Source organism: Bicyclus anynana, chromosome 9 (assembly GCF_947172395.1).
Source record: "Bicyclus anynana chromosome 9, ilBicAnyn1.1, whole genome shotgun sequence".
NCBI classification, from domain to species: domain Eukaryota; kingdom Metazoa; phylum Arthropoda; class Insecta; order Lepidoptera; family Nymphalidae; genus Bicyclus; species Bicyclus anynana.
Genome location: NC_069091.1, coordinates 9,677,268 through 9,704,066, shown reverse-complemented (window position 1 = coordinate 9,704,066; position 26,799 = coordinate 9,677,268). Strand labels below are relative to the sequence as shown.

The 26,799-nt window shown below is 37.2% G+C and overlaps 1 protein-coding gene across 1 annotated transcript in view; it reads left to right on the top strand.

Moving 5' to 3' along the window:
- Positions 1 to 22,721, top strand: part of LOC112050617 (uncharacterized) — a 71,075-nt gene extending 48,354 nt beyond the window's left edge. The window contains exons 2-4 of the mRNA XM_052883649.1: positions 15,272 to 15,314; positions 18,774 to 20,367; positions 21,752 to 22,721. Coding sequence (XP_052739609.1) covers positions 18,848 to 20,367; positions 21,752 to 22,598 — 2,367 coding nt within the window. The 5' untranslated portion in view covers positions 15,272 to 15,314; positions 18,774 to 18,847 and the 3' untranslated portion in view covers positions 22,599 to 22,721. The remainder of the gene's footprint in view (positions 1 to 15,271; positions 15,315 to 18,773; positions 20,368 to 21,751) is intronic.
- The last annotated feature ends 4,078 nt before the right edge of the window (positions 22,722 to 26,799 follow it).

Here is a 26,799-nt window from a genome sequence, read left to right as displayed (position 1 = left end):
AATACGATACCTATCGAGTTACCTTTCAAGAATACATACATATTAATTACTTTAATGTATATTATATGCTCGAAAAAGTTATATAATATCACAACAGTATTTCTACAATCTGTACAATAAATGCCTACGCTCACGCAAAAAGCAGTACATATTAATAATACCTGTTAGAACTTATACTCGCACTCGCTTGGTGATTCAGAGTAAAAACACATGAACGGGTTACCTACTAGAAAATTTCAGCCTTCGCTACTGGTAGGAAGTAAGATATTTCACGGACGTAGTTTTATTTAGTCCTATTTTACTTTCCCAGTGAAACCCATGCGCGGATCACATGTGGGAACAATAAAAACAAACTGTATTCCAATTTTTTTGATGCCGCGCGCTGCCAACGTACACAATTGTGTTTTTGGACAAAGTTTATTGAACGACGGATGTACTCGTATCTCTATCGAAATACCAGATGTCTTAAATGTTGAACTAGTAAAAATATCGTTTTATTATTCCACCATTTGTTTCTCGTTTCTTTCTTTATTTTTTATGGAGCTTTATCCGAAAGTACTTATTATTTTGTGGTTAAAAAAGAAATCCTGAAAATTTTTATGTTTGACTAGCTGACGCCGCGCGGTTCCCGTTTCCGTAGGAATACTGAAATAATATATGGCCTATAATCTTCCTCGATAAATGGACTATCTAACACTGAAAGAATTTTTCAAATCGAGCCAGTAGTTCCTGAGATTAGCGCGTTCAATCAAACAAACTCTTCAGCTATAAAGCTGAAGAGTTATATTAGTATAGATTATTTTAAAGACAAAATTAGTTAGGTGTTCTATATCTTAAAGTTAAAATAAGACTGTCTACCATATGCCTCAAGCGTATTCTAGAGTACTTCGGACACATTGCCCTGAAAAACGGAGATAATCTGGAAAAAAAGGTAATTACTGGCAAGGTGGAAGGAAAAGACCGCGGGCGCGCAGCCCAGTGCGTTGGTTCGACCAGGAGGGTTATTATGTAACTCGGTGTATTCAAGTAATCAGTCAACACATAGTTTTTCATTGTATTTTCGTTCTTGTGATGATTTGAAATAGTTATTTCAACGAAATAAGCTTGACTGCACTATTTTACGTTAAGTGATAATGTTTTTTTGTTTCTACGATCATCTTAAATGATTATTTCAATGTAATTACGTAAATACCAGTTTTTCGTTAAAATAACGTTACTATCTGCGACTATCAGTAATATACTAATGTTATTTTATGTAAAATGGCGATAATTGTGTCATTTCGTTAAAAACACAATGTTAGGTGATTGCGAAAACGAAAATTCGTAGTGAGTGATTACTTGAATGGTACATCGAGTTACATAATAACCCTGCAGGTCCGCACTACACTCGACTCCACTGTTTACGATGCTCTTCGCGTAGCCGGAGATAGAAAAAGATAGCATAACATCCTAAGGACAAAGATCAGAGATGGAGGTGTTCACGACCCTCACACATGAGGATTACGACTCATGGAGAAAAACTATCATCTCAAGCTCTTGACTTTTATGGAAAAAAAATTTATGTTTAAGAAAATATGAAATAGATATACATACCTATTAGATAAAAGATTTTATTTAGATATGTGTGGATAAATGGCAGAGACCCTTCAAGTACTTAGGTATTATTATTTAATTTCCATAATAGAACATAATTAACTGTTTTATTAGGAAACTCTACGAGGGTTGGTATATGTGTGTATAGTATGTATAAATGAATCAGTCATTCAATAATGTATTTCGATCATCATCATTAACTACACATATTCGGCTCACCGTTGAGCACGAGTCTCATTACGTAATGAGAGCGGCTAATAGTCCACCACGCTGTTCTAATGCGGATTGGCAGACCTCACACACGTAGAGAATTAAGAAATTTTTCAGGTATGCAAGTTTTCTCACGATGTTTTTCTTTCACCGTTTGACACTCAATATATTTAATTTCTAAAAATGCACATAACCTAAAAGTTGGAGGTGCATGCCCCGGGACGGATTCGAACCTATGCCCGATCCTTAATCCGAATCGAAGGCTGAGGATATATACACTGGGATATCACGGCCCTCTAAACTATACATGATTGTATAGAATCCATTCATGTTGATATTATTATCGTTGTTAAAATTAATTATAAACTCCTAAAATGGCTGCAGCTTTTCAGAACAAAATTGCTAAAGGCTAACAAATATTCTGCCACTCGCGTTATTTAGTTTTCGTCCAGAGCACTAATGCTCCTGACACTACAGCTATTAACTGGTTTTGTTTTTTGCGCTGCTACTCGTAACTGAGTCTGTTCAATTAATCGTGTGTTGCTCGTGCTAATAGGTACAGTTAGGACTTAGGTAAAATATCTACGTTGTTCGCTACACTGTTACTGTTTAAAAATATTAAATAAGTTTGTACACGTCTATGTTATTATCCAAAAGACTACACTCGATTGTTGTAATTAGTTATCAAAGAGAAATAGTGTGAGACCTTTGGCATTTTGCAAATAAACCGGCTGAGTGTGAGTCAGCCTCGCACACGAAGTGTTTATCTATATAAAATCACGTTTTTTGTGTAGGAGCCCTCTTGAATATCTATTTTATAGTATTTTTTATTATAGCGGCAAACACATACAAATTTCAACTGTCTAACTATCAGGGTTCATGAGATAGAGAGCCTGGTGACAGACGGACAGACAGCGAAAACATAGTAATAAGGTTCTGTTTGATCCCTTGGACACGGAAAATGCTGATAAATTCTTATACTTTTGCACCTAATCCAACTTCGATCATGGTGGCTTTGGGAGGCAGCAGATTACCCAGACCCTAAATCGTTCAAGTATATAGGTTTTATATATAAAATATAAGGCACCGAGTCTTATAGCAACCCTTTAAGCTTTATTTGGTCACTTTAAATTAGAAAACTTACAAAGCTACTTTGTAGTACAAACCTTAAGCAAATAAAAAGCTGTTGTACAAAGTGTAGCTAAATCTTTTAAGGCTTGCGGATCAAAGAGCGGTTTATGTAAACGCTCTAGCAGATTTAATCCAGGTTAAAATATTAAGAAAACCTTGACTCAATACTGGGAAAATTCTAGGTTGCAGAAGCTTCAATCTAAATACCTGTTTATTCTAGCTAGTACGACTTTTTTGTTCGGCAGAAGACGAATCGTTACGAAGAGCTATTATAATTATTTATGTACTATGTACCTACTAAATATCACAAGTCGTTCCCGCCAACCGATCGGTACCCCTCTCTAACTCCCTATGCTTTACGGAAACAAGTCGCGCCACCTGACGTCATATGTGTCTCAGACTACTATTTCCTACAATACTCTATTACCTATTAGAAAAAAAATTGATCAACATTCTAACAGAATCGTTTTTAATTTTTTTTATATGTATTAAATTTACAAAGAAAAGAAGAAAAATTTTTTAAAGAAAAAATACTTAAACGAAAGAACAAACATAGTATAACTTATTATTATCGTAACTTAGATATTATCGTAACTAAATAAAAGAAAACAATCCTCAAAGGGTAGAAAATTTCCTATATAATAAACATCTTTCGCGGAAGTTTAATGTTCATTCATACGCCTTATTTATAATTTTCTACTTTTCTACAGACATTTCGCAGAAAACTCAGCTCTCGACTGGAAAATCAAATAATGAAATTGTATCTACCTATTTGAGACTAGTTCTTAATCGTTTTCAGGACGTAAAATAGTCGTTAATTGCGAAAAAGGTAGGTTCGCTTTTCTCTGAAATATACCTTCAATTTAATTTAATTAACGTATATAATTAAGTAATACGATAGATTTACAATCTTAAAACACGGAATGAAAATCCAATTGAATAAAAGTTCATTCTATTCAAATTCCAGCGCTAAATAAAAAAGGATTGTTGAACGTTTTTTTCAGCTCGGGTTTTATGCCCACATCATTAGTATTAAGGGTAATGTGAATTTATAATCCATGATTAAAATGCAAGTCTCATTCGAACGGAGGCCAGTTAGATTAGTGTCAGGAAGCACTCAAACAAATAGGTTGTTCCGACCCTTATCACATCTGGGTGGACAGCCAGGCGACAGCATTAGCACTCTGTCACCATTCAGTGTAATGTATATATTGCTCATTTATAACTCCATGTAATTGCTCCGTGATGAAATGGCGTCGGCCGTCGAGGAAATGAGAACTGTAAGGGGGAATTCGGATTTGAGACAGGGAAATATAGACGACGTCGTTTCGTACTTGTAAACTTTGAAGTATGCACTGCATAGCTTTGTTTATCCAGTGGTTAATTGGTGGATTACGTGGTACTGGGTTCGAGTTCTTGATCGGGCTTTGAAATATTGAGCTTTCAGCTAATTCTTAGCCCTGATTTTTTTTATGTTGGTTATGCTTGCGCTTGACTACAATCATGCCTGACGGTAAGCAATGATGATATCTAAGACTAAAGCGCGCTTGCCTAGAAGATGCCTATTCACTCTTTCCTCAAAGGTGCACAATTTTGGGAAGTTACACCTAGTAGAGTAGAGAGTAGGCGGGCTCTCTCGAAAGAGGTCCACGGAACCACCACCACTACCAACAGATTAGGCTAAACCAATTTAGTACTATACACCAAATTGTCCCGAGATGAGAATCGAACCCAGGACCTCTGCTGAAAACCGCAGCAACTGCATGAGAGCGGTCGACTCTATAGTTTCAGTTTTCCACTTTACATCAGGTTCATACTGATCATCTATACTAATATTATAAAGCTGAAGAGTTTGTTTGTTTGTTTGTTTGATTGAAAGCGCTAATCTCAAGAACTACTGGTCCGATTTGAAAAATTCTTTTAGTGTTAGATAGCCCATTTAACGAGGAAGGCTATAGGCTATGCTATATATTATATAGTATTATTATTACCCCGTATTCCTACGGAAACGAAAACTACGCGGGTGAAACTGCGCGGCATCAGATAGTTCAAGTATAACTATAAAAATCTACAAGCATTTTATCAGACAAAGAAAAAATATAGCTCTTTTATTTAAATACATACTGCAATATTGTTACAATTTGCACTAAAACTTTGTGCTTACACGAGTCGTCGCGAGGTGACCTCAAATATGATTACTTATGTAAAGCGAATGTATAAATTATGTCACGTAAGAGGAGCGCTGACAATCTTACAGCTGTGCCGGGATTTATACAATTTCGTACTACTTGGCTGTAGTTTAAACACGGGAATCACTCTTATGTGAACGTTTGTAATAATGTTTGCAACTAAATTAAACACTTGACTGAATGTAAACGAAGTAAACGAATGTAAACGTTTTAGATTAAGTTTCAGATTTACACAAAGGATACAAATATGATCTATTTTTATTTTTATTTAGATTTTGTAGGAGTCTTAAAAAATTGGGTTCGTTTGTAAACAGAACAGAATGAGATTTATAATAGTACTGTTTGACGTCCCGCGGTTTCACTCGCGTAGTTTCCGTTTCCGTAAGAATACAAGGATAAAATATTAATCAGTTTAGTAGATCCAGAGGTTACCCCTTTACCTCCTTATAATATTAGAAGTATTTAATGCAACGTTTCATACTTTTTCAAATGCTGCAATAGGAACCTAACAGAGTTAATGATCAAAATTAAAATATCAATACAATATTATGAACGCCATTTCAGTGGCACCATAATTTAAAATTCGAAATAGCCCGAAGCGCATACAATTACATAGTCAAGAACACATGAATAATTACCTACCTATTATGTTAATATTTTTGTTTATTTATAATTAGGTCTCATGATATAGTTAACAGTAGTTATAAAAGAATTCTTATAAATAGTTCACTTATTAAGGAGCATTAGCGTGCAATGCTCCTTTAACATGACACGAAATATACATTCATAAAAGAGAAATGTAAAGCGCTATTCTTTATTAGAGGTATAAACAGAAACGACATAAAACTTACGATCTAGTTACGAGACAGCGATGTGTGGTCTCGGGTCCCACATTAAACTTTGATCATGTTAATAATGTCATATAATATATTTGTTTGAGGTCCCCGGGATCGAGGGCGGGCTCTAATGAAGGCCACGCGTGTTGACTGACACGATGACCTTGCCCCATATCAAGGGGTAGGGAGACAGAGCCCATTATAAATGTATCCAGAATGTCAAAGCATTTCAAATTTCAATTCAAATTCCAAGTAGGTTAAGTTTTAAATTCAAAGAGAACTCTTTCATCTTAGTAGGATATAAATGTGAGTCAGTCATCAGTAAATCTCCAAAACCACTTGACGTACATAGATGAAGTTTGGCAGGAAGGTAGTTAACAGTTAGTTGACGTCCGCTAAGAAAGGATTTTGCAAGAAGGCTGGATTAAGGAGGTTTAACGGAGAACGAAGTCGCACGCGTCCGGTAGTGTAGACATAATTTAATTTGATTAAATATTGTTTTATGTAAATAAAGGTGATCTTTATAAATACGATAGTAGTAATTCTTATCAACATAAAGATGTCATCTATACTAATATTATGAAGCTGAAGAGTTTGTTTGCTTGAACGCGCTTATCTCAGGAACTACTGGTCGGATTTGAAAAATCCTTTCAGTGTTAGATAGCCCATTTATCGAGAAACGCTATAGGCGATAAACTATCCCCGTATTTTTAAGGGGACGGTAACCACACGGATGAAACGGCGCGGTATCAGCTAGTTTTATATTAACGGCTTTGAAGCGGTCTTTAGATGAAACAGTATCTGTTCCTTCAGAATGGAAAATTCTATCACAGGTTCTATCAAAACCCATTATTTCAACCCTTTCTATATGTCCTTCGTGACGCTGACAAAGTAGCGCGGGTCAGCTAGTTCAAAAATACTGTAAAACAACAGACAGGCCTTGTAGCTCATGATTTTATCGATAATATTAAACGCCGAGTAATATTCCACTATAACTTGGTTTTGTGTACTGAATTTATAATACTCGTAGCTAAATTATTACATAGATTGATGGTATGCATAAATAATAACATCAATTTAGCCTAAATGTTCGGTTCATTATGCTAAATATGTTACTATAAACAGCAGCTGAAATTCAACGTAATACATGAAATTATACTCATCATTATAAGCCTATTTTATCGGCCTACTACAGCTAGCTACCAGTGGTGTGCAGAGGGTGCTTAACTAGGGTATGCACTAGGTACGTATATGTAAAACTTGATTATAAAATGGAAAATTCCTTCTCCAAAGCAGGTTCTCAGGGTAGGCAGTGCATCTTTGCATCGATGGAGTGCAAGCCACTGCCAGTAACTCGTTATAGGAGAGGGGAAATGGAGCTTAGATTCACCATGCTGCTCTGATGCAGGTTGATGGGTTTAAACTGATAATGCCTGACTACTTAAGACGTAAATCATAATGACGTTTTTGGTGGTGCAAAATCACCTATTTCTCCGGACAGAGAATTTGTACTGAAAACATCTTAGAAGTAAGAAAAGCTCAGTATTTCGTAGACCGACAGACTCAATTCCAGGATATCGTGATCCGAGGCCTTTTAGGATAAGCACTGGACCAACGAGACAGTCACATTGTTAGGGTGCTCCACCAGAGAAAGCTATAGCTTGGAAAATTCGTTCGTAACACTACCGATGGTTTGCAGGGGCCAGGATCATAGCGATCATCACACTTCACACTAATATTATAAAAGCGAAAGTTTGTGTGCAAGTGTGTAAGTTTGTTTGCACTTACACACAAACTGCTGCGACTACTAAAGCGATTTGGCTTGAAATTTGGAATGGAAATAGATTTTACTCTTTAACACATAGGCTACTTTCATCCCGGAAAAATTCATGGTTCCCGCGGGATTTGTGAAATACTGAATTACACGCGGACGAAGTCGCAGGCGTCCGCTAGTTTACAATATACAGTCGTCGTTATCAACCCATATTCGGCACACTGTTGAGCTCGAGTCTCCTCTCAGAATGAGAGGGGTTAGGCCAATAGTCCACCACGCTGGCCTAATGCGGATTAGCAGACTTCACACACGCAGAAAATTAATAATTGGTATTCAGGTTTCCTCACGATGTTTTTCCTTCGCCGTTTGAGACACGTGATATTTAATTTCTTAAAATGCACACAAGTGAAAAGTTGGAAGTGCATGCCCCGGACCGGATTCGAACTCACACCCTCCGGAATCGGAGGCAGAGGTCGTATCCACTGGGCTATCACGGCTATACAGTAGCGATATGTGAAGAAATGAACGTCTATTTCCAACGCCCAAAATTGAAAATGCAACACTGCTCGAAAATTCAATTGTTCCTTCATTTATTTGATCGCTTTTTAGCGTCCGTTAAAAAATTGTGCGAATGATGGTTTGGATTAGGAATTATTTTCATCATAACATAAAATAGTTGCAATATGAGAGCTGGATCAAAGACAATTATTAACTTGTTCATTTTTATGACAATTAAATTAAAATTTCAATTAACGTATTTGAAATAATAAATAAATACAATACTGTTCGTTTTTCTAAAATACTGTTTAATAATCTTCACAGACCAGAATACATTTTTTATCTTGTAAAAAAAGTTGGCGACCCTAGGGCGAGATATACTTTATTTTTGTAAAAAAAGTTGGAAACCCTAGAACGTCATCTTTTTTAAAGTTTGCGTCTAGGCTTCATCGAATTATAAGACGTTATCACGTCAAAAAAATGCTTTACATCATTTTGGAATAGAGCTGATACATTGCTGTTCTGACATTAACCAAACAAGTAAGCAGACAAACAATATCGATAGCAAGGAAACAGATTATCAAATGAAAAAAACCGCATCGAAATCGGTCCGTCCGTTTGAGAGCTGCGGTGCCACATACAGACAGATATCGACGTCAAATTATAACACCCCTCTTTTTGCATAGGGAGTTAAAAATAAGGCATAACATGAATTGTGCTCTCGCTTCAACTGGCACAGCCGAATAGTTCTAGTAAGACCGTTTAATAGTAAATACATGACCCAAAACTAGCGAAGTTGTACAACTGACGTTTCTGTGTAAGTAGTCTTACAAGTCTTCAAGTAGGTCATTATTTATCCGGATTTGGATCAACTTTAACAATAATGTAAGTAGGTAATACAACGTTGTTTTGAGAAACATCTTTTTACTGGGGATAGTCCCACAGGAATATAATTTTGTATACTTTAACAGTTGGTTAGTGAATTTATTTATTTATTTGCTGAGAACACAGATTAACAGTATTTCGTAGTAAATTGGCGTACCTACAACAATTTACCTAAGAGTACATATAACATAAAATAAAAAAACTAGGAAAGTATAATAACAAATAATTAAAGTTTGTGTATAGAAAGTAAAAATGTATAATTACAATATCAAAAAAATTAAATGTAATAAATAAAATGTACCTACAAAACTGTTTTAATATAAAATTAATAAAATTAATTTGATAGTAGATTAATTGATTAATTCGAAAGTTTACTTTACTTATCAGGGCATGTTTTCACCACCGAAACAAGGCAATCAGGAGGAAGTCACCCACCTTTCGATGCTGCAGACTCGTCCAGCTGTCAGGAAAGCAGCTTACTCGCCAGAACTTTGACATTGACTTTCACAAACGCTGCACTGGATCGCGGCCTCGATAATAACAAGATATCTTTTGCATACAATGTTAAATCGAATTAATACGAAAAGTGCCGAATTACCACGTGGTTTCACGTTTTGTTTATCGAAAGCAGTAAAAATACTGCGTACGAAACCCACCTATGTCGAAGTAACGGGAATCAGTAATGGCGTCGAACGAACGCGGTAACGTAGGTTTTTCCATAATTACCCTCAAATTGGTGATTAATCTACCCTACCTACGCACAGAAAGGAAATGTCAAAAAAAAACAATTGGGGGTAGGGATATTTACAAACACTTTTTTGGCTGGTAGGAGGCTTCCGCCGTGGCTAGTTACCACCCTACCGGCAAAGACGTACCGGCAAGCGATTTAGCGTTCCGGTACGATGCCGTGTAGAAACCGAAAGGGGTGTGGATTTTCATCCTCTTCCTAACAAATTAGCCCGCTTCAATCTTAGATTACATCATCACTTACCATCAGGTGAGATTGTAGTCAAGGGCTAACTTGTAAAGAATAAACAAAAAATTGTTAAAAAAATTGTAAAGAATAAAAAAAAACACTATTTGATTTGCTGTTTTAAAGAACATTTTCTGCCAATCAGTTTGAATAAATGACAAATGTGACTAAAGGATTCTCGAGCCCTTTACCGTTTGGTTTGGTTGGTGTATCGTTAGTATATTAATTTATATAAAACTAGTGGATGCCCGCCACTCCTGAATGCGGCTCTGTCACAAAATCCATTCTTAGCGAATGTCTACTAAACTACATCCCTTCCAAAAAGTGCACTCAAAAGCCCGGGTATTTTCACAATTATTTAATAGTTTTTTGTATTCAATGTTATATTTTAGAAAACATCGTTGAAAATTATAAAGAAAATAAAAATAAATAAATGAGAGTAACACCAGAACACATAAATTTTAATTAAGTCAAATAACAAAGTATATATAAGTGCTAAGGCTTTCTTTGAAGCAACTTAAATATAACGTCTAAACATGGTTCAATAATAATTAATTCACATTATGGTGGTTTTCCTCGAAATGTGTGCTTATTAATTATACAAACATACGTGAGATTGAGCGGCGTTACACCGGCATGTGACCGCGTGCCTCGCGGGGAATGGAGCACGGGGGCAAGGGGCACGGAGCACGGGGCACGGAGCACGGAGCACAGAGCACGGGGCACGGAATATTATGCCGTCTTCGTGAAAGGGCTCGTTATAATTACATTTTCCATGACCTCACATGTAGCTGTAAAATCTCGTGCTTTATTTAACTAGGAATGTTATTGTTTTTTATGCAATATAGGTTTTACTGAAATTAAGTTACGTAGTGTGATGTTTAAGTTATTAAGGTGTATGTTGGCATGGTGATGAACAGGCGCCCGCTCACATAGTCCTTCTATCCGTGTTGAGGAAATATGGTCCAAGGGCCTGTTTGGTTTGGACCTCTTTGGCACAGTAGCTATGGTTCTCAATAGAGAAGTCCTGGGTGTGATTTCCAGCTGGGATCAGTTTAGGATTTCATAATTTCTAAATTGGGTCGGCTGGTAGGTATTGCCGTGGCTCGTTACCACAAAACACGTTAAGTTAACGTTAAGCAATTTAGCGTTCCGCTTCGATGCCGCGTAGAAACTATCAGAGGTATGGGTAGCCGATGGTAGTGGATACGGCCTGAGTTCTCGCATTTGTATTTAGGTGAGACGGCTGAAGGCCGTGTTACGATTACGATAGAGGTAACCTCATAGAGGGGCAGCTATAAAATTCGTGACCAAAAACCCAAATACGAACTAGAAACTCGGACTAAATTACAACATCTACTATCTTCCGCTTAAGCTAAATGCAAAAAAGTTCTGAAATTGAATTCATTCTCAAAAAAAGATGTATATTTATGGCATGAATGTACGTGGAACATTTACGAGCAGTTAGGGCGGCATTCGGCATGCAAGCGCGTGTCTTTCGGAGCATGCTATCGCGTGCCACCGTAAGGGCGCATTACAATTACCTGTTATATATCCCAGTTACACGCGAATATTAAACAAACCGAAACTATTAGATCCCGAGCCTGCGATATCCAGACATACCGCATTTTTTTGTTTAAAAATAATGTTTGCCATAATAGCGATGCCATGGATCGCTAAAAACGCTTTATCGCATTATTCAATCTTGGTTTTTATGTATTAGTAAATATTGACCTTATTAAGCCGAATGCCTTGTATTTTCAGCTGATGATAATATAATACGATTGTAGAAGTTTTTTTTTTATTCTTTACACGTTACCCCTTGACTACAATCTCACCTGATGGTAAGTGATGATGCAGTCTAAGATGGAAGCGAGCTAACTTGTTGGGAGGAGGATGAAAAATCCACACCCCTTTTTTCTACACGACATCGTACCGGAACGCTAAATCGCTTGGCGGTACGTCTTTGTCGGTAGGGTGGTAACTAGCCACGGCCGAAGCCTCCCACCAGCCAGACTTGGACCAATTAAGAAAATCTCAATCGACCCAGCCCGGGATCGAACTCAGGATCTCCGTTTTGTAAATCCACCGCGCATACCACTGCGCCACGGAGGCCGACAGAAGTGTAAATAAATCAAAGTGAAGCTTGACCGGGTCCGCTAATTATGTAATCTCGTAGGTTTTGAGTTACTAATAGTCTAAGAGCGGGGGCTAATCCACAATCTCTTTTCCGGAGGTAAAAACATAAAAATCTGCTAAAAAGATTTTCTGTTGCCTAGTGGGCCCCCCAACTAATTACACAGGGCCCAAGTCAAGCTACGCCACTGGCTCTAAGATCTGACTTTAGAAATATATATACCCTCATTATCTCTTATTCATTAGTATTATTATTACCCTCTTTTATTCAGTAGTGATAAGAAATAAATGATAGACAATGTTTACAGTGACACATTTGAAATAGGTTGCTTAGTTAAATTGCGGTCAAACACATTTTTCATACACAATCTAGGAAACCATGCGCTAAATCAAAGGTAACCTAATACAGTTAAATTAAGCATACAATAAGCTTTCATTTGATATATTAGACGACTGTATTACCGACGAGAGTATAAAAATAACATTAGTGTGAAAGAAGGTAACCTTTACTTTTTCAATTGTTTTGGGTATATTCTATTAGCTACGTGTACGATTTTTTATAATCAACCAATATTAATTAACAATAATATCTACGCGAGTAAAACCGCGGGGAGTTTGCTACTTTATAAATGAATGACAATTAGTAAAGGGCAAAAATAAGACTAATAAGTAACAAATCGAGAAATAAGGACATCAGGAAAAAAACAAATGGCACGTGGAATAAGATGTCGTTGTATATAGATATCTATTAAATATATACAATATTGAAGCCATAATAAAAGGTAAGTCTACATCAATAATAAAAAAAAGATAAATGGTGTAAGGCCGCGAAATTGGAAAAGTAATGAAAGAAATAAAACGACAAGATAAATATAATAAGTACACAAGTCCAAGAATTTTTTGTCTGCAAAATAAATATTTGAGGCCATCCTGATATAGGTGAGCGAGGGCTAGTAATCTCCCTTAGAGTACGCCCTGATATTTTGTGTCTTCAGCGACAAATAAATAATTTGTGTGAACTAAAATTGGCTATGTAATTAGTGTGTACGCCGTAGAAGTAGGTGCGAGAGGATTACCAGCAAAATCTCTCGCTTAAAGACCTTGGCCTCTCTAGAAGTGCAGCTAGTTCTATATTAGAATGAGTATTCAAAGCTGCTCTAATAGGATCTTACCAAATTTGTATGGATACTGGGTTTCCCTTTCTTAGACCTATTTCACACTAGCGGACGCCCGCGAATTCGTCCGCGTGGAATTTATTTTTTCACAAATCCCTCGAGAACCATGGATTTTTCCATATAATTAATAATAATAAAAATTATAAAATAATAAAAATTAGCCTAAGTGTTATTCCATGCTATAATATATCTCAATACCAAATTTCAGCTAATTCGGTTCAGTAGCCGAGGCGTGAAAGAGTAACAAACATTCATATTATCAAAATCATCAGTTTTCGCAAATCTCGGGAAACCATGGATTTTATGGGATAAAAAGTAGCCTATGTGTTAATCCAGAGTAAAATCTATTTCCATTTCCAAATTTCAGCTAAATCAGAGTAACAAACAGCCAAACATCCATACAAACTTTCGCGTTTATAATATTAGTAGAAATATCGTGTAAGGGTACCTATACTCGTAGCTAGGTAATGCCGAAACTGATGGTATAACGCCTACGTCATGACTCAGAGGTTACCCATAACGGCCTTCGACCTAAGACATTTGAACCATTATCCATCTTACGTTAGTTGAGCACAGCGTGACCCAGTTGCAACGAATAGTAAATCTTACACTGCATCCACATGGTAATATGTTGTTCGTTTTTAGGGTCCTGTACCAAAAGAAAAATAGGAACTCTTATATTTTTCACTTTGCTGTCCGTCTATCTATCTGTTCTGTTTTGCTACAAAAGGACATGTCCTAATTTTGTATGGAAGCTGGGCCTTCCGAGTGTCAACTAAGCAGAATAAATTATTTTTAGTGTTATGCAGTAACTATTTTACAATTTTAGAATTTCTTTACGAATTTAGGAATAGGCTAATTGAAGATTTGGACGCCTAACATGTAACCTACCAATCTCGTAAAGAGAAATAGACAACAGTCACGTGAAAATATCGCTGGCTCTTTCATTGCGACGAAAGAGTTAGGACTGGGACTTTTCCGAGGCCATTTTGTCTATATTCATCACGAGATATGTCTATCTAGGCCTACTGACTATTGTTTTTTTTATTCTTTACAAGTTAGCCCATGACTGCAATCTCGCCTGATGGTAATTGATGATGTATTCTAAGATAGAAGCGGGCTAACTTGTTAGGCGTAGGATGAAAATCCACACTCATTTCGGTTTCTACACCGTACCGGAACGCTACATCGTTTGGCGATACATCTTTGCCGGTTGTTTTAATTTAGCGACATTTAAACAGGTTCGAGCTTTACGTAGATTATCTATACGTAATCCTCATAAGCTATGAATGATTGGCGGGCTAAATTAAAGTACTCAACTTTCTCTGTTGTCAGCCGAAGTCACAGGTAGGTAAGTACTAGGTACCTACTACAGTAAAAGTTAGTCAAAAATACCGGGTGTAATTTATAGTAGGCAGGTAAAAGGTCCAAAATTAAAGTAAGCCGTGGAATATACAATTAATTCATTACGCATAATGCGTAAGCGGTAAATTTTCACAAAATCCGCGCTGACTGTATATAAATCATGGGAATTTCCCGGAAAAAATTAAAACGAACGAGGCTTACCAAAATCCCGCGCTGATAAAACAAAATAAAAGATTATTTGCAGATATAAGCTTTTATTGTAAAGAAAACCGTTCCTTCTTCTTATCTTTTTAATACGAAAATAAAATGTATGATTTTTTGTTGGTTTATTTATCAAATAAATTATAAAAAAATATGACTTAGTTTATTTTAATCTTGCAGGTTACTTGATGTTAAGTGATCGATAAATATTGCATGGCTAGGAATATTTTGGCACAAAATAGCTTAAATATTTCTATTATTAGTCCAAGTATCTAAACTCTAAAGGACATTTATATTTGTTACAGATTACGACAAGTTTAAATGAACCAACCACAATGGAGATTTGAGGTAAGTTGGCTTGTATGATCAAGTTTCATGATATAAAATGTAAAGGATTTATTGTACGGTATTAGACTAGAAGGGACGGTGATATTAAATTTTGCTTTGACAGTTTTAGAATTATTGGTAAAGAAAATTATACCTAAAAGCCTTTAAATATAGTCAAATATTCAATAAAATCCCAAATTCAGAGCAAATTCAACCTTAGGGATTGAGTTTAAGGTTAAATTTGCAAAAGCGACTACTTGAATTGAGTGCCAAGTGTTTGGCACTCATTGAGTGGGTACGTTTTTTGGTCGCTGATTGTGCATCTATTTTTTAATAGGAGATCGATGTCTATTATGCAAAACTTTGTCACACACAGTTATCAGTGGGCCTAACATGCGACCAAGAAGAAATAGACAAAATGTCGTCCAATGGCGGCAGAGTTGTCCCAGTCCCATCTATTTCGTCCCAACACAATGTAAGAGTTAGCGGTATTTCCGGTTGCGCCATTATTGGTTGAAATTTATCTATTTCTCTTCATAAGACATGTTATAACTACTAGTTAGTACTTATTCATCTTCCAACGCACTAACTCACTACCATACTTCGCTATATTTATAAATTTTGTCTGACTAGCCATGTATAAATCACATATATACAATATTTGATCAGTATAGTCATAAAGTATTAACATGCGACCAAGTGAAGAGAAATAGACAGCGTCGTCGGATTACTCCCAGTCCTCGTTTGTCCCAATTCAATGAAAGAGACAGCGGTATTTCCGGTTGCGCTGCCCTTGGTTGAAATTTGTCTATTTCTCTACACGAGATTATCTCATTGGTCGCATGTTAGCGCCACTGAAGACATATATTGTTCTAAGGTCCATAGGTTATAAATCATTATGAGGTCACAGGAATAATGTGTAGTAATACTCATTACAATTTTTGTATTTTTTTTTTTTTATTCTTTACAAGTTAGCCCTTGACTACAATCTCACCTGATGGTAAGTGATGATGCAGTCTAAGATGGAAGCGGGCTAACTTGTTAGGAGGAGGATGAAAATCCACACTCCTTTCGGTTTCTACACGGCATCGTACCGGAACGCTGAATCGCTTGGCGGTACGTTTTTGCCGGTAGGGTGGTAACTAGCCACGGCCGAAGCCTCCCACCAGCCAGACCTGGACAAATTAAGAAAATCTCATTCTGCCCAGCCGGGGATCGAACCCAGGACCTCCGTCTTGTAAATCCACCGCGCATACCACTGCGCCACGGAGGCCGTCAAAATTTGTTGATAAACATTTACCTGAAGAGCGTCTTATTCGTATTAACTTATATCGGTAGGGGTGTTATGAAGGGTCATAATGAACTTGCCTGCGGGCTTAGATGGGTTAGCCACATGCCACAAGAATACAGAGAACTCACTGGTTTTGAAGTTTCCGGCTTTCAATTAGCGTTCACTGAGTTAAAATATGAAGCGAATCTATTATAGTGAACGCTGGCGTCTATATTTTAACGAATAATACACCTGCATTAAAATTAACATTTATTGGATATCGATTAAGTGAATCGTCGATATATTTACTTACTATAAAAACATGGGCAAAAATTTCATCAAATGAATCAATCTTTAGGGGCTCTTTACAACATAGCACATCCAGCAGACTAATTCAATAAGACTGACTATGTTAAAATTACTAACTAGCTGTTGTTAATAATTTTTAAGCACGTGATTTTGTATTTACAATTTATTCAATGCTAACTGATCAAAGAAGATAATAGGTAAAATGACATCTGGTGCCGAATGACAACCCTACGTGGATATCATAGTGTAGGTAGGTTAGATGACATTGAGATTTTTTATTGACAATTGGCTTGGAATGCGAAAAATGCGGTTGTTATTAATTATTTAATTAAATATATTTGATGTTAATTTTATCAGGTAGCCAACATACGACTTACGTCAATGTTAGTGAATTGGTCGGCTGAAAAGTACTACCGTTATGCTATGTATTCTACAGTTAAGTAGTTGGTATGTGACAGGACGTACGACTATTCGTACGTCCTGTCACATACCTTCAAGTTAAAGGCATTGTATTACGCCAAATCCTTCGATTAAAGACTGATTATTATTCTCGTTTTTTCTTTATGATGAACAATCTGATGGTCTTGATCTAAAGAGGAAACCTTTAACGAAAAACCAACTTGCAGGGTACGTTCGCTAGGTACCTTCAAGTTAAGGACATTACCTATGTACGTGGGCGTAGGACAATGCCTATGTACCCTGCAAGTTGGTTTTCCGTTAAAAGTTTCCTCTTTAGATCACGACCATCAGATTGTTCCGTCAACTAACACTATTTAAAAATAGGTTAAAAATGTTTTATAAAATAGATATTCACGTAAGCCATTAGTTTCTAGTTGTGCTAATTCGTGTTGCACAGTGCATCGAATGTAGGTCATGTTAATTCATAGTAGGTATCTATCACATGTACCTCGCAATAGAGTACGATTCCTAAATTATATACGGTAAATTATAGCGCACTGGTAGACGTGAATGGTTGAGATATTAGCCCGAGATGACAAAAGGAAATTTACCCTATAAATGAAGGTGCTCCCGTACTCTTTGTGTACAGAATGGGGGAAAATTAGTATGCCTCGGGGTAAACGTTTTCCATTTCTCACTGGACCCAAATCCTTCGATTAAAGACTGATTATTATTCTCGTTTTTTCTTTATGTGGTAAAGTGGTAGCTTGAACTCTTTTGGCACAGCTCGTACGGGGAAGTATTGGCCCTCATTCGCACGAGAGTTTTTTGAACGGACGCTAAAAAAGCGTTCAAATAAGACAAATGCGTTTCCAAGTACACACACACGACACCGTTTTTAAACAGGACGCTATTTTTCGAGCAGTATTGCTTCTTCATTTTATATAAATATATCGAATAATACTATATTCAACTGCTTTTTTAACGGACGTTACTCACGTGTGTATGAGGGCTTAAAGTCTTAATTATTATTTCTGCTACCAAGCAGCATTGAGTTTTGTAATGATGTTTGTATAACTCGTTAGTGCGACTTTTGGATTCAAATCTATCTCTAATAGACTACAGAGCGATACGATAGAATGAGAAAGATACAGGTGAATTTAAAACTCGCAACTTCATATAAAACTTCGTTACAGAATAGTACTACTGGTCTGAAAGGGTATGGGGTGTAGGAACGGTAAAAATATAGCAACCGTTGTACCCGATTGCACTTTGTCTGCATAGCTCATGACACAGTCTTGAGATCGATTGGAAGCTTAGCATCTATGCCTCAGTATGACGACATATTCTTAACGAGGTTATATTATGTATTGTGTATTATTGTTTAATTATAGGCGATGATTGAACACTCCTAAGCAAACTAGTAACCTGATGGTGGTCATCAATTTCTGTTTCATTATCAATTATTGCAAAAAAAAAGCTAAAATGTTGTATTTTTCCAGGGACGCAGCCACAGAGGGAATGACGCTCGGCGGCAAAGACGATAGATGCGGCGCAGGCTGATCAGGCGCGTGGCATGTGGGTGTTGCTTATGTTCGCGTTGGCGGTGGCCGTCTCCGCCGAGTGTCCTCGCCACTGCGAGTGCAAATGGCGAAGTGGCAAGGAGTCCGCTCTGTGTGCTCGCGCCAGCCTCAACGCTATCCCGCCGCGACTCGACCCTACAACCCAACTGCTAGACCTGGCAGAAAATCGCATAGTCACCCTTCGTGATGACGCATTCGCAGCAGCCGGCCTCCTAAATCTCCAGCGTCTGTATCTCCCAGCCTGCAATTTGAAAATTATTAGACAGTACGCATTTCGTGCTCTTGTAAATCTGGTTGAACTCGATCTGTCTCGAAATCGATTGGAGACAGTACCGTCTCATGCGTTTGAGTCAATACCCGAACTCCGGGAGCTACGTCTCGGGGGTAATCCCATTACAAAAATTAAAGACGACTCTTTCTCAAGTACACCTCATTTGGTGAGATTAACTCTGAGTGCTTGTAAAATATCAGAAATAGAGCCGAGGGGGTTCAAAGGTTTGGAAGGTTCACTTGAGTATTTGGAACTTAGTAAAAATAAACTACAAGTTCTTCATGTTGCAGTGCTGGCACCGTTGAGATCTCTAAAGGGTTTAGAACTTGCGAATAATCCGTGGAATTGTAACTGTGATTTAAGACCAATGCGAGATTGGATGATTAAAAAAAATGTTCCAGCAACGGTCGTACCTGATTGCGCTTCGCCTCCGCGACTTGTGACACAGTCTTGGGATCGATTAGACTTGGAGGACTTTGCATGTCTACCTGAAGTTACGGGCATGTCGAATAACTTCAAAGGTTTGGAAGGAGACGAGGTGACACTTGTTTGCAAAGTTATAGGCGTACCAGCACCCAGAGTGCGATGGATTCGTGCTGGACGCCTTTTAGCTAATACGACAACTACATCAGCCAATTTACATTCAGGGAGGACTTTCATGTTGCGTAGTGAAGGACATACTAGTAATTTAACGATTAAATCAGCAGATATACAAGACTCTGGACTTTATACGTGTAATGCTGAGAATAGGGCTGGGAAAGCAGAAGTGGTTTTAAGCTTGACAATTGAAAAGAAACCCCAAGGTAGAAGTTTTGGCGGCAGAGCACTTATGGCTGGTATGGCAGTGTCTGCAGTGATAGTGTTCAGTTCGTGTTTAATAGGATTATGTGCGTATGAAACTCGTAAAAAGAGACAGCTAGATAGGTGGAATGAACAAATAGTTACGTCGAATCATAATGAAAATAATTACGAAAAAATTGAAGCTAATTTAAAAACAAACGCTGAGGTGCCAAGAGTTATTACCTCAGACAATAGTCGTAAAAGAGGGGACTATAGAAATGTTCCTTCACATGATCCGGAAGAAGAATACGACGGATATAGTCGTGAAGAAATTAGAGATCGCAGAGAATCAAATACTCCGCCGCACGAGGCAAGGTGGAGGCGATCAGAACCTTCGTCTGGAAGATCAGGGGAATTAATTCAAGATTTACATATACCGAGGCTTAGCGAATACAATATTAGGTAAGAAAGATTTAGTAGTTAATCAGTTAGTTAATATAACACCAGTCTAAATTGTTTCATTGGTGCAGTGATTATCTTGCTCAGCTAAAGATTTAGGACTCCACAAAACGTTTTATGGAGTCCTGGAACAAATATGCCCAAGGGATGATCGTTTATCCTATTTTCACCTCTATTTCTTGTGAATGGCTGAACAGATGTAACGTATCTATGAATCATTAATGGATAACGAGTTGTTATTAAATATTTTTTTATCAGTTAACCTGTTAAAAGCAACAATCCCACACACATAGCGATCAAACTTGCATTGGGATTAAAACACAATACAAAACATCTTCTATACTTATAATAAATCTGTAGAGAGGTCAATTCTGTACATGAAATATATTTCCAAAATAACTATCAGGGGGTGATTAGTGATCGATACTGATGTCAAAAATGCAATCAGTAAAATTTTTGTCTGTCTGTCTGTCTGTCTGTCTGTCTGTCTGTCTGTCTGTATGTTCTTTATAGAAACAAAAACTACTGGACGGATTTTAACGAAACTTGGTACAATTATTCTACATACTCCTGGGCAGGTTATAGTATACTTTTCATTACGCTACGATCAATAGGAGCAGAGCAGTGAAGAGAAATGTTGAGAAAACGGGAGAAGTTACTCAATTTTTTAAGCTTCCGTCGCGTGTACAGCCTTAATGATTAAAGCTACATAGAAATCATGTTTGACGGAAATATTCTTCTTAAAATTATCTATAAAAACACAACAGCATATATATGTCTATATTTTATGGTTGACTCACAATAACACGTGTAACTCCCGATAGCTTAGCAGTTCGGAGCTTTCTAATTATATTTGTCTACTCTTATGTTTATAACACTCATCACTCAACCCTAATAAGAAAGTTAACATTATTACCTATTTAATAAAAAAATAATCATAAAAATCGGTAAAGAAACACCAAAGTTATACATGAAATACGCTAAGCCATTGCGCGTGAATACCAATTCATGCTTTAAGGACTTTAAGGATTATAAGGAGTATTTGTGTAACGGTTGCCGCGCTCGACGCGACTCGCGGTGGGAGGAATAAATAAAGAAGTGCAGCCTTAATGAGTAGGGTAGGGGTTGGGTAGGGGTAGGGTAGGGGTGGGGTAGGGGTAGGGTAGGGGTAGAGTAGGGGTATGGTAGGGTTAGTGTAGGGTGGGGGTAGGGCAGGGGTAGGGTAGGGGAAGTTTTGGGATAGGGTAGGGTAGAGGTAGTTTATGGTAGGTAGAGGTAGTTTAGGGTAGGGTAGGATAGGGGTAGTTGAAAGTTTACAACGACTTTCACGCGGACGAAGTCGCGGGCGTCCGCTAGTGTTAAATAAAACTACATTTCGTTGTTTCAGATCTGATGCCACGCCTGAATCGATACAAAGCTCAAAATCAACAGGACTTCTAAGCAGTCACGTGGAGATTATATCTGAAAGTAATCGATTCAATAACAACTCGCGAACATGTCCGCGACCTCGAACACGAGAGCGCCTCGATAATGATCTATCTGGTAGCGACAGCGAAAAGAATTATCCAGATCTAATAGAAATGAGTGCCTTAGGCACAACATCTTATTTTCGGAGTGATACAAAACACGATCCTTATTATTTTTATACAATTCCTCGGAGAAAAGATGGCGATAGCCGTAGTCCTCTTTTAAGTAGTCGTAGGAATAGTTCTGGAGGTGATTCTATTACTTTTCCTGATAGAAATTACGAGAAAAGTCGCCCAAGGTCGAGTGGACGTCGATCAAATAGCTTTTTGGATCTCTCTGTTGGTGGTAACCGAATACGACGAAACCCTAGCCTGCCGGCTTCGCCCTCTAGAGAGCAAACAACCGTTCCGTCCGCTACACCACTTTTGGATTTGTCAGGTCTCAGAGACTATTCGCGCACTGGTCAGCCCTTTGAGGATTTTGACTTCAGGGCGTCACAACTTGAAAAGTTTTTAGAAGAGTATAGAACGTTAAGGGAACAACTTTCGAGAATGAAAGAGACTCGAGAAAATCTACAAAGGACGAGGGCTGTTGAAAATGAAGAGTTAAGAGCCATACTTAAAGGAAAACCTAGTATAGCTGTTACGGAGACTTCGTCTTCTGTAGCTTTAGCTGATGCAGCTTCGCCGTTGGCTCTCAGCCCACCTGAATACAAAACCCAACAGCAAAGGCCTGAGTGGCTAACCACACTACTTTATCGTAACTAAAATTCCATTGTAAATATTTATATTTGAACTGATGTTAATAATAAGCAATTAAATTGTTTGTAAGAAAAGTGATAATATAGTGTCATTCTTTTCAAGTTGAAATAAATTTGGAGTCAAAATTCATTGTTTATGTACTTATTTTAAATAGTATACCTACCAACTTAAAGTATCGAATATTAAATTAATTTTGAAAATAGCAAAATAATTATTCGCTGTTTATGCTGAGCTTCATATGCAAAGTAACGCCTGCTTCTATTCAATACACCTAAAAGTATTCACGTTGTGTTGTACACAAGTTGCGAGTTGATATCCTAAACAAGCAGTTACATTTTGGTAAATGAACATCCCAGCTAACATTACAATAATAAGTAATTAATGCTATTGTGAGTTTGTTTATTTATTATGATTTCACACCTTTTTAGCTTTTCAACCGATCAATATTAATTTTTTAACAAACGTTATAAAATATACGGAAAATGATATAGATATCTTTAAATACTGATACTAATGTTATTAACTCGAAAGTTTGTATGGATGTTGGTTTGCATGTTTGTTACTCTTTAACGTCGCAACTACCAAACCGATTTGGCTGAACTTTGGAATGAAAATAGATTTTACTCTGGATTAATACATAGGCTACTTTTCATCCCAGGAAAATCCATGGTTCCCGATGGATTTGTGAAGGACGAAGTCGCGGGCGTCCGCTAGTACGAGTATCTTCAAAAAATATTATTTCTAAAAGCAGAAAAATATTTTTTGATTAATTCGAAAAAAAATGATTGACCAAATCTAGGTAAGTACACGAACGAGAGCTAAGCAGTGGGCAGCGAGCGGTAAGATTTATCAGTACTAATGCTATCAAAATAAGAAAAAAGATATTGAGTAAGTATATGCTTTTGATTTTTTTAGCATCATTAAGGAAATGAAGCAAAATAATTAAACACAAAGGGACATACCGAGATTCCTTAGTTTTTAACCGACTTCAAAAAAAGGAGGAGGCTCTCAATTCGACGTGTATGTTTTTTTAATGTTTGTGACCTCATAACTTTGTCATTTATGAACCAATTTTGAATATTCTTTTTTTGTTACAAAGAGTATACATTCGGATTAGTTCCATTTCATTCTCATGGAAATCGATTCAGTAATTTTGTGTTAAAATCGAAATAACTGAAAACGTCTTTGAAGTCAGTCCCCTTTTTACGTTAAAAAGATTATAATAGTTATTTACTGCATAAATGCTAATAGAAAAGCAGGCGAGGACAACTTTATCTGTAAAATATAAACAAAAAATTGTATAAATAAAAGTTGACACGCATACTCAATTAGCAAAATATTAAAAGTTTTTAGAAAACCGAGCCGGTCTGTATTGCAGTTCCCAATAGACAAAGAGAGAATTCGCAATTACAGCTGTCCATGCGAATTGTGTTCATGACAATAAAAGCGATACTTTTATTGTGGCTATAAATTCGAAACCCGTTGTCGGCACGATGTTGGTGTCGCATCGTATCCGTTGCTTTTTCTGTAAGCAACTTGATTAATGCGCTACGAATTTCGACAAAAACACGGAAGATACGATTTTGGATATCTGTATTTGTTTGTATTTATTTTATACTGTTATTTTCCTAAACACCATCAACGTTAATAATACAGTGAAATCATTAAGGCCATGATTTCAGCAGACCTTCCGAGACCGTTGTTTGGAAGTCCATGTAAGACATCTATGACCAGTGGACCACTATTTATTTGCTAATCAAAATTCAGATTTCGCGTAAAAATGTCATTTCATGATGATGAAATTTTGATTAGCAAATAAATAGTAAATACGAAATAACGTGACTTGAAAATTACTATTAATATCATCATCATAATCATCAGCCAACAGACGTCCACTGGTCATAGGCCTCTTACATGGACTTCCAAACAACGGTCTCGAGCCACCACCACCACCTAATGGGGAGTCGACCAATATTGCACTATCCGATAAGGTTGCTAGTTATTCATGTATATCCAGTTAAATAACTCCAGACTTTTAAATGACTAGCGGACCATCTGCGGTTTACCTGCATAGTTCAATACGGGAATAAAAAGATGTAGCTTAGTCTAAAACATAATATTTATACAAACAAGGTCTTCAATGATTTTATGAACAAAATGAAATATAAAAAGCGACCTTGGCCTCAACTTTGAGAAGCCATTCGGATCGAATAGCGCTTGAACACGAAGAGTGTCGGGATATAACGTTCTATATGACATGGTGCTTACTTAACTCGTATATTTCTTGGAAGTGTTTTTTTTTTTTTTTTTTTTTTTAATTCTTTACAAGTTAGCCCTTGACTACAATCTCACCTGATGGTAAGTGATGATGCAGTCTAAGATGGAAGCGGGCTAACTTGTTAGGAGGAGGATGAAAATCCACACCCCTTTCGGTTTCTACACGGCATCGTACCGGAACGCTAAATCGCTTGGCTGTACGTCTTTGCCGGTAGGGTGGTAACAAGCCACGGTCGAAGCCTCCCACCAGCCAGACCTGGACAAATTAAGAAAATCTCAATCTGCCCAGCCGGGGATCGAACCCAGTGTAGGTAAACGAAACCGGAAATAGATTGATTTTTTTATAGATCATTTTACATGATATTAGTAATTTTAATTAGTAACAGATTGTTACAAATAGTTGATAGTGCTCCCTTGGTACAGTAGTTAGTCGATGTGGTTTCGAATGATGAGGTACCGGGTACGATGCCTACCTATAAAATATCATGGACCTGCTACAAACTCGACGTGTAGCATGGGCAGTAGCGAGGAAAGGAGATAGACATGAGTGTCAGCTTTGCCACAATCTTGACATGCATGCTGCTTGGCATGCTTCTTGACGTGTCCACTGCTCCCTATTTTGTCGGTAAGCTTAGTTAAAGTGTTTCCTCTCGGAGAACTTCTCGACCTCACTTCTTGACTTATTCTGTTTAAGCAGAAGCTTTAAAAGTGGATTAAAAAAATCAGAAAACCAATGTTGAACAAGGATACGATTTACAATATTTGACAAATCAAACTGTAACCAAAACAAACCCTAGAATGGAAAATAATACCTTGAGCAGACCGGTCCAGTTCGGTCTAGTCAACACTCACCATTCACTGCTGAAGTAACTCATCCTATCCCAAGTAACCCATGAAGAACAACAAGAGTTGTGGACGGTTCGAATGCTACGAGAATAATAAGACGACCGTACGGCGAGCGCCTTATATCGCCAGTCATTTTCGTCCGACCGCTACCCCCCTGTAACTCCCTACGCTTTACGGAAACACGAGATCGAGCGTCGCCAAATCCATCTCAGACTACTATGTCTTACATCTGTTTAGATATCTAAATAGGTACTCGTATTTAGGTAACAAATTAAATATCACGTGTCTCAAACGGTGAAGGAATACATCTGCATACCAGAGAATTGTCTTTGTCAATCTGCCAATTGGACCTGCATAGTGGACTATTGGCCCAACCCCTCTCATTCTGAGATGAGACTGGTGCTCTTACAGTAAGCCGAATCGGTTGTTAATGTTGATTGGTTTTTGATGAAATAGGCATTAGTATTAGCAATATATTAGATATGTATAAAGTATGGACGGACAAACAGATGGCGGGTTCTCGTTTATTTTCGTATGAATCACAAGTCGAGTTCATATGGGGCGATTGTATAGCAGTTAGTTTGTTTTACTGCCCAGTTGACGTTGAATAAATCTTGTCAAATGCTTGACGCCGTTTATGAGCGTTGTATGTTTGAGTTTCATTTGAATGTTTGAAATATCGTTGCCTAGAATTATTGTTTCTGAAAATAGTTCGAGATCCGACATAAGAAATATATACCCTCATCAGTTATTTATTTGGGATAAGAAATAATAAATGATAGAAAATATACACATTGACATATTGCAAATAAGTAGAGATTATCATACAACACAACTGACTTTACCTCTCTAGAATATTATAGTATGTAACTAATAGTACACATATACGAATACTAATTAGAACAGGATAGGCATATAATACCACCCATATTGTGCGGGAGGGGCAAAAATGTTTTTTTTTTTATTCTTTTACAAGTTAGCCCTTGAAAACAATCTTCACCTGATGGTAAAGTGATGATGCAATCTGAGATGGAAGCGGGCTAACTTGTTAGGTTATGATATTAGAGGATGAGATCCACACCCC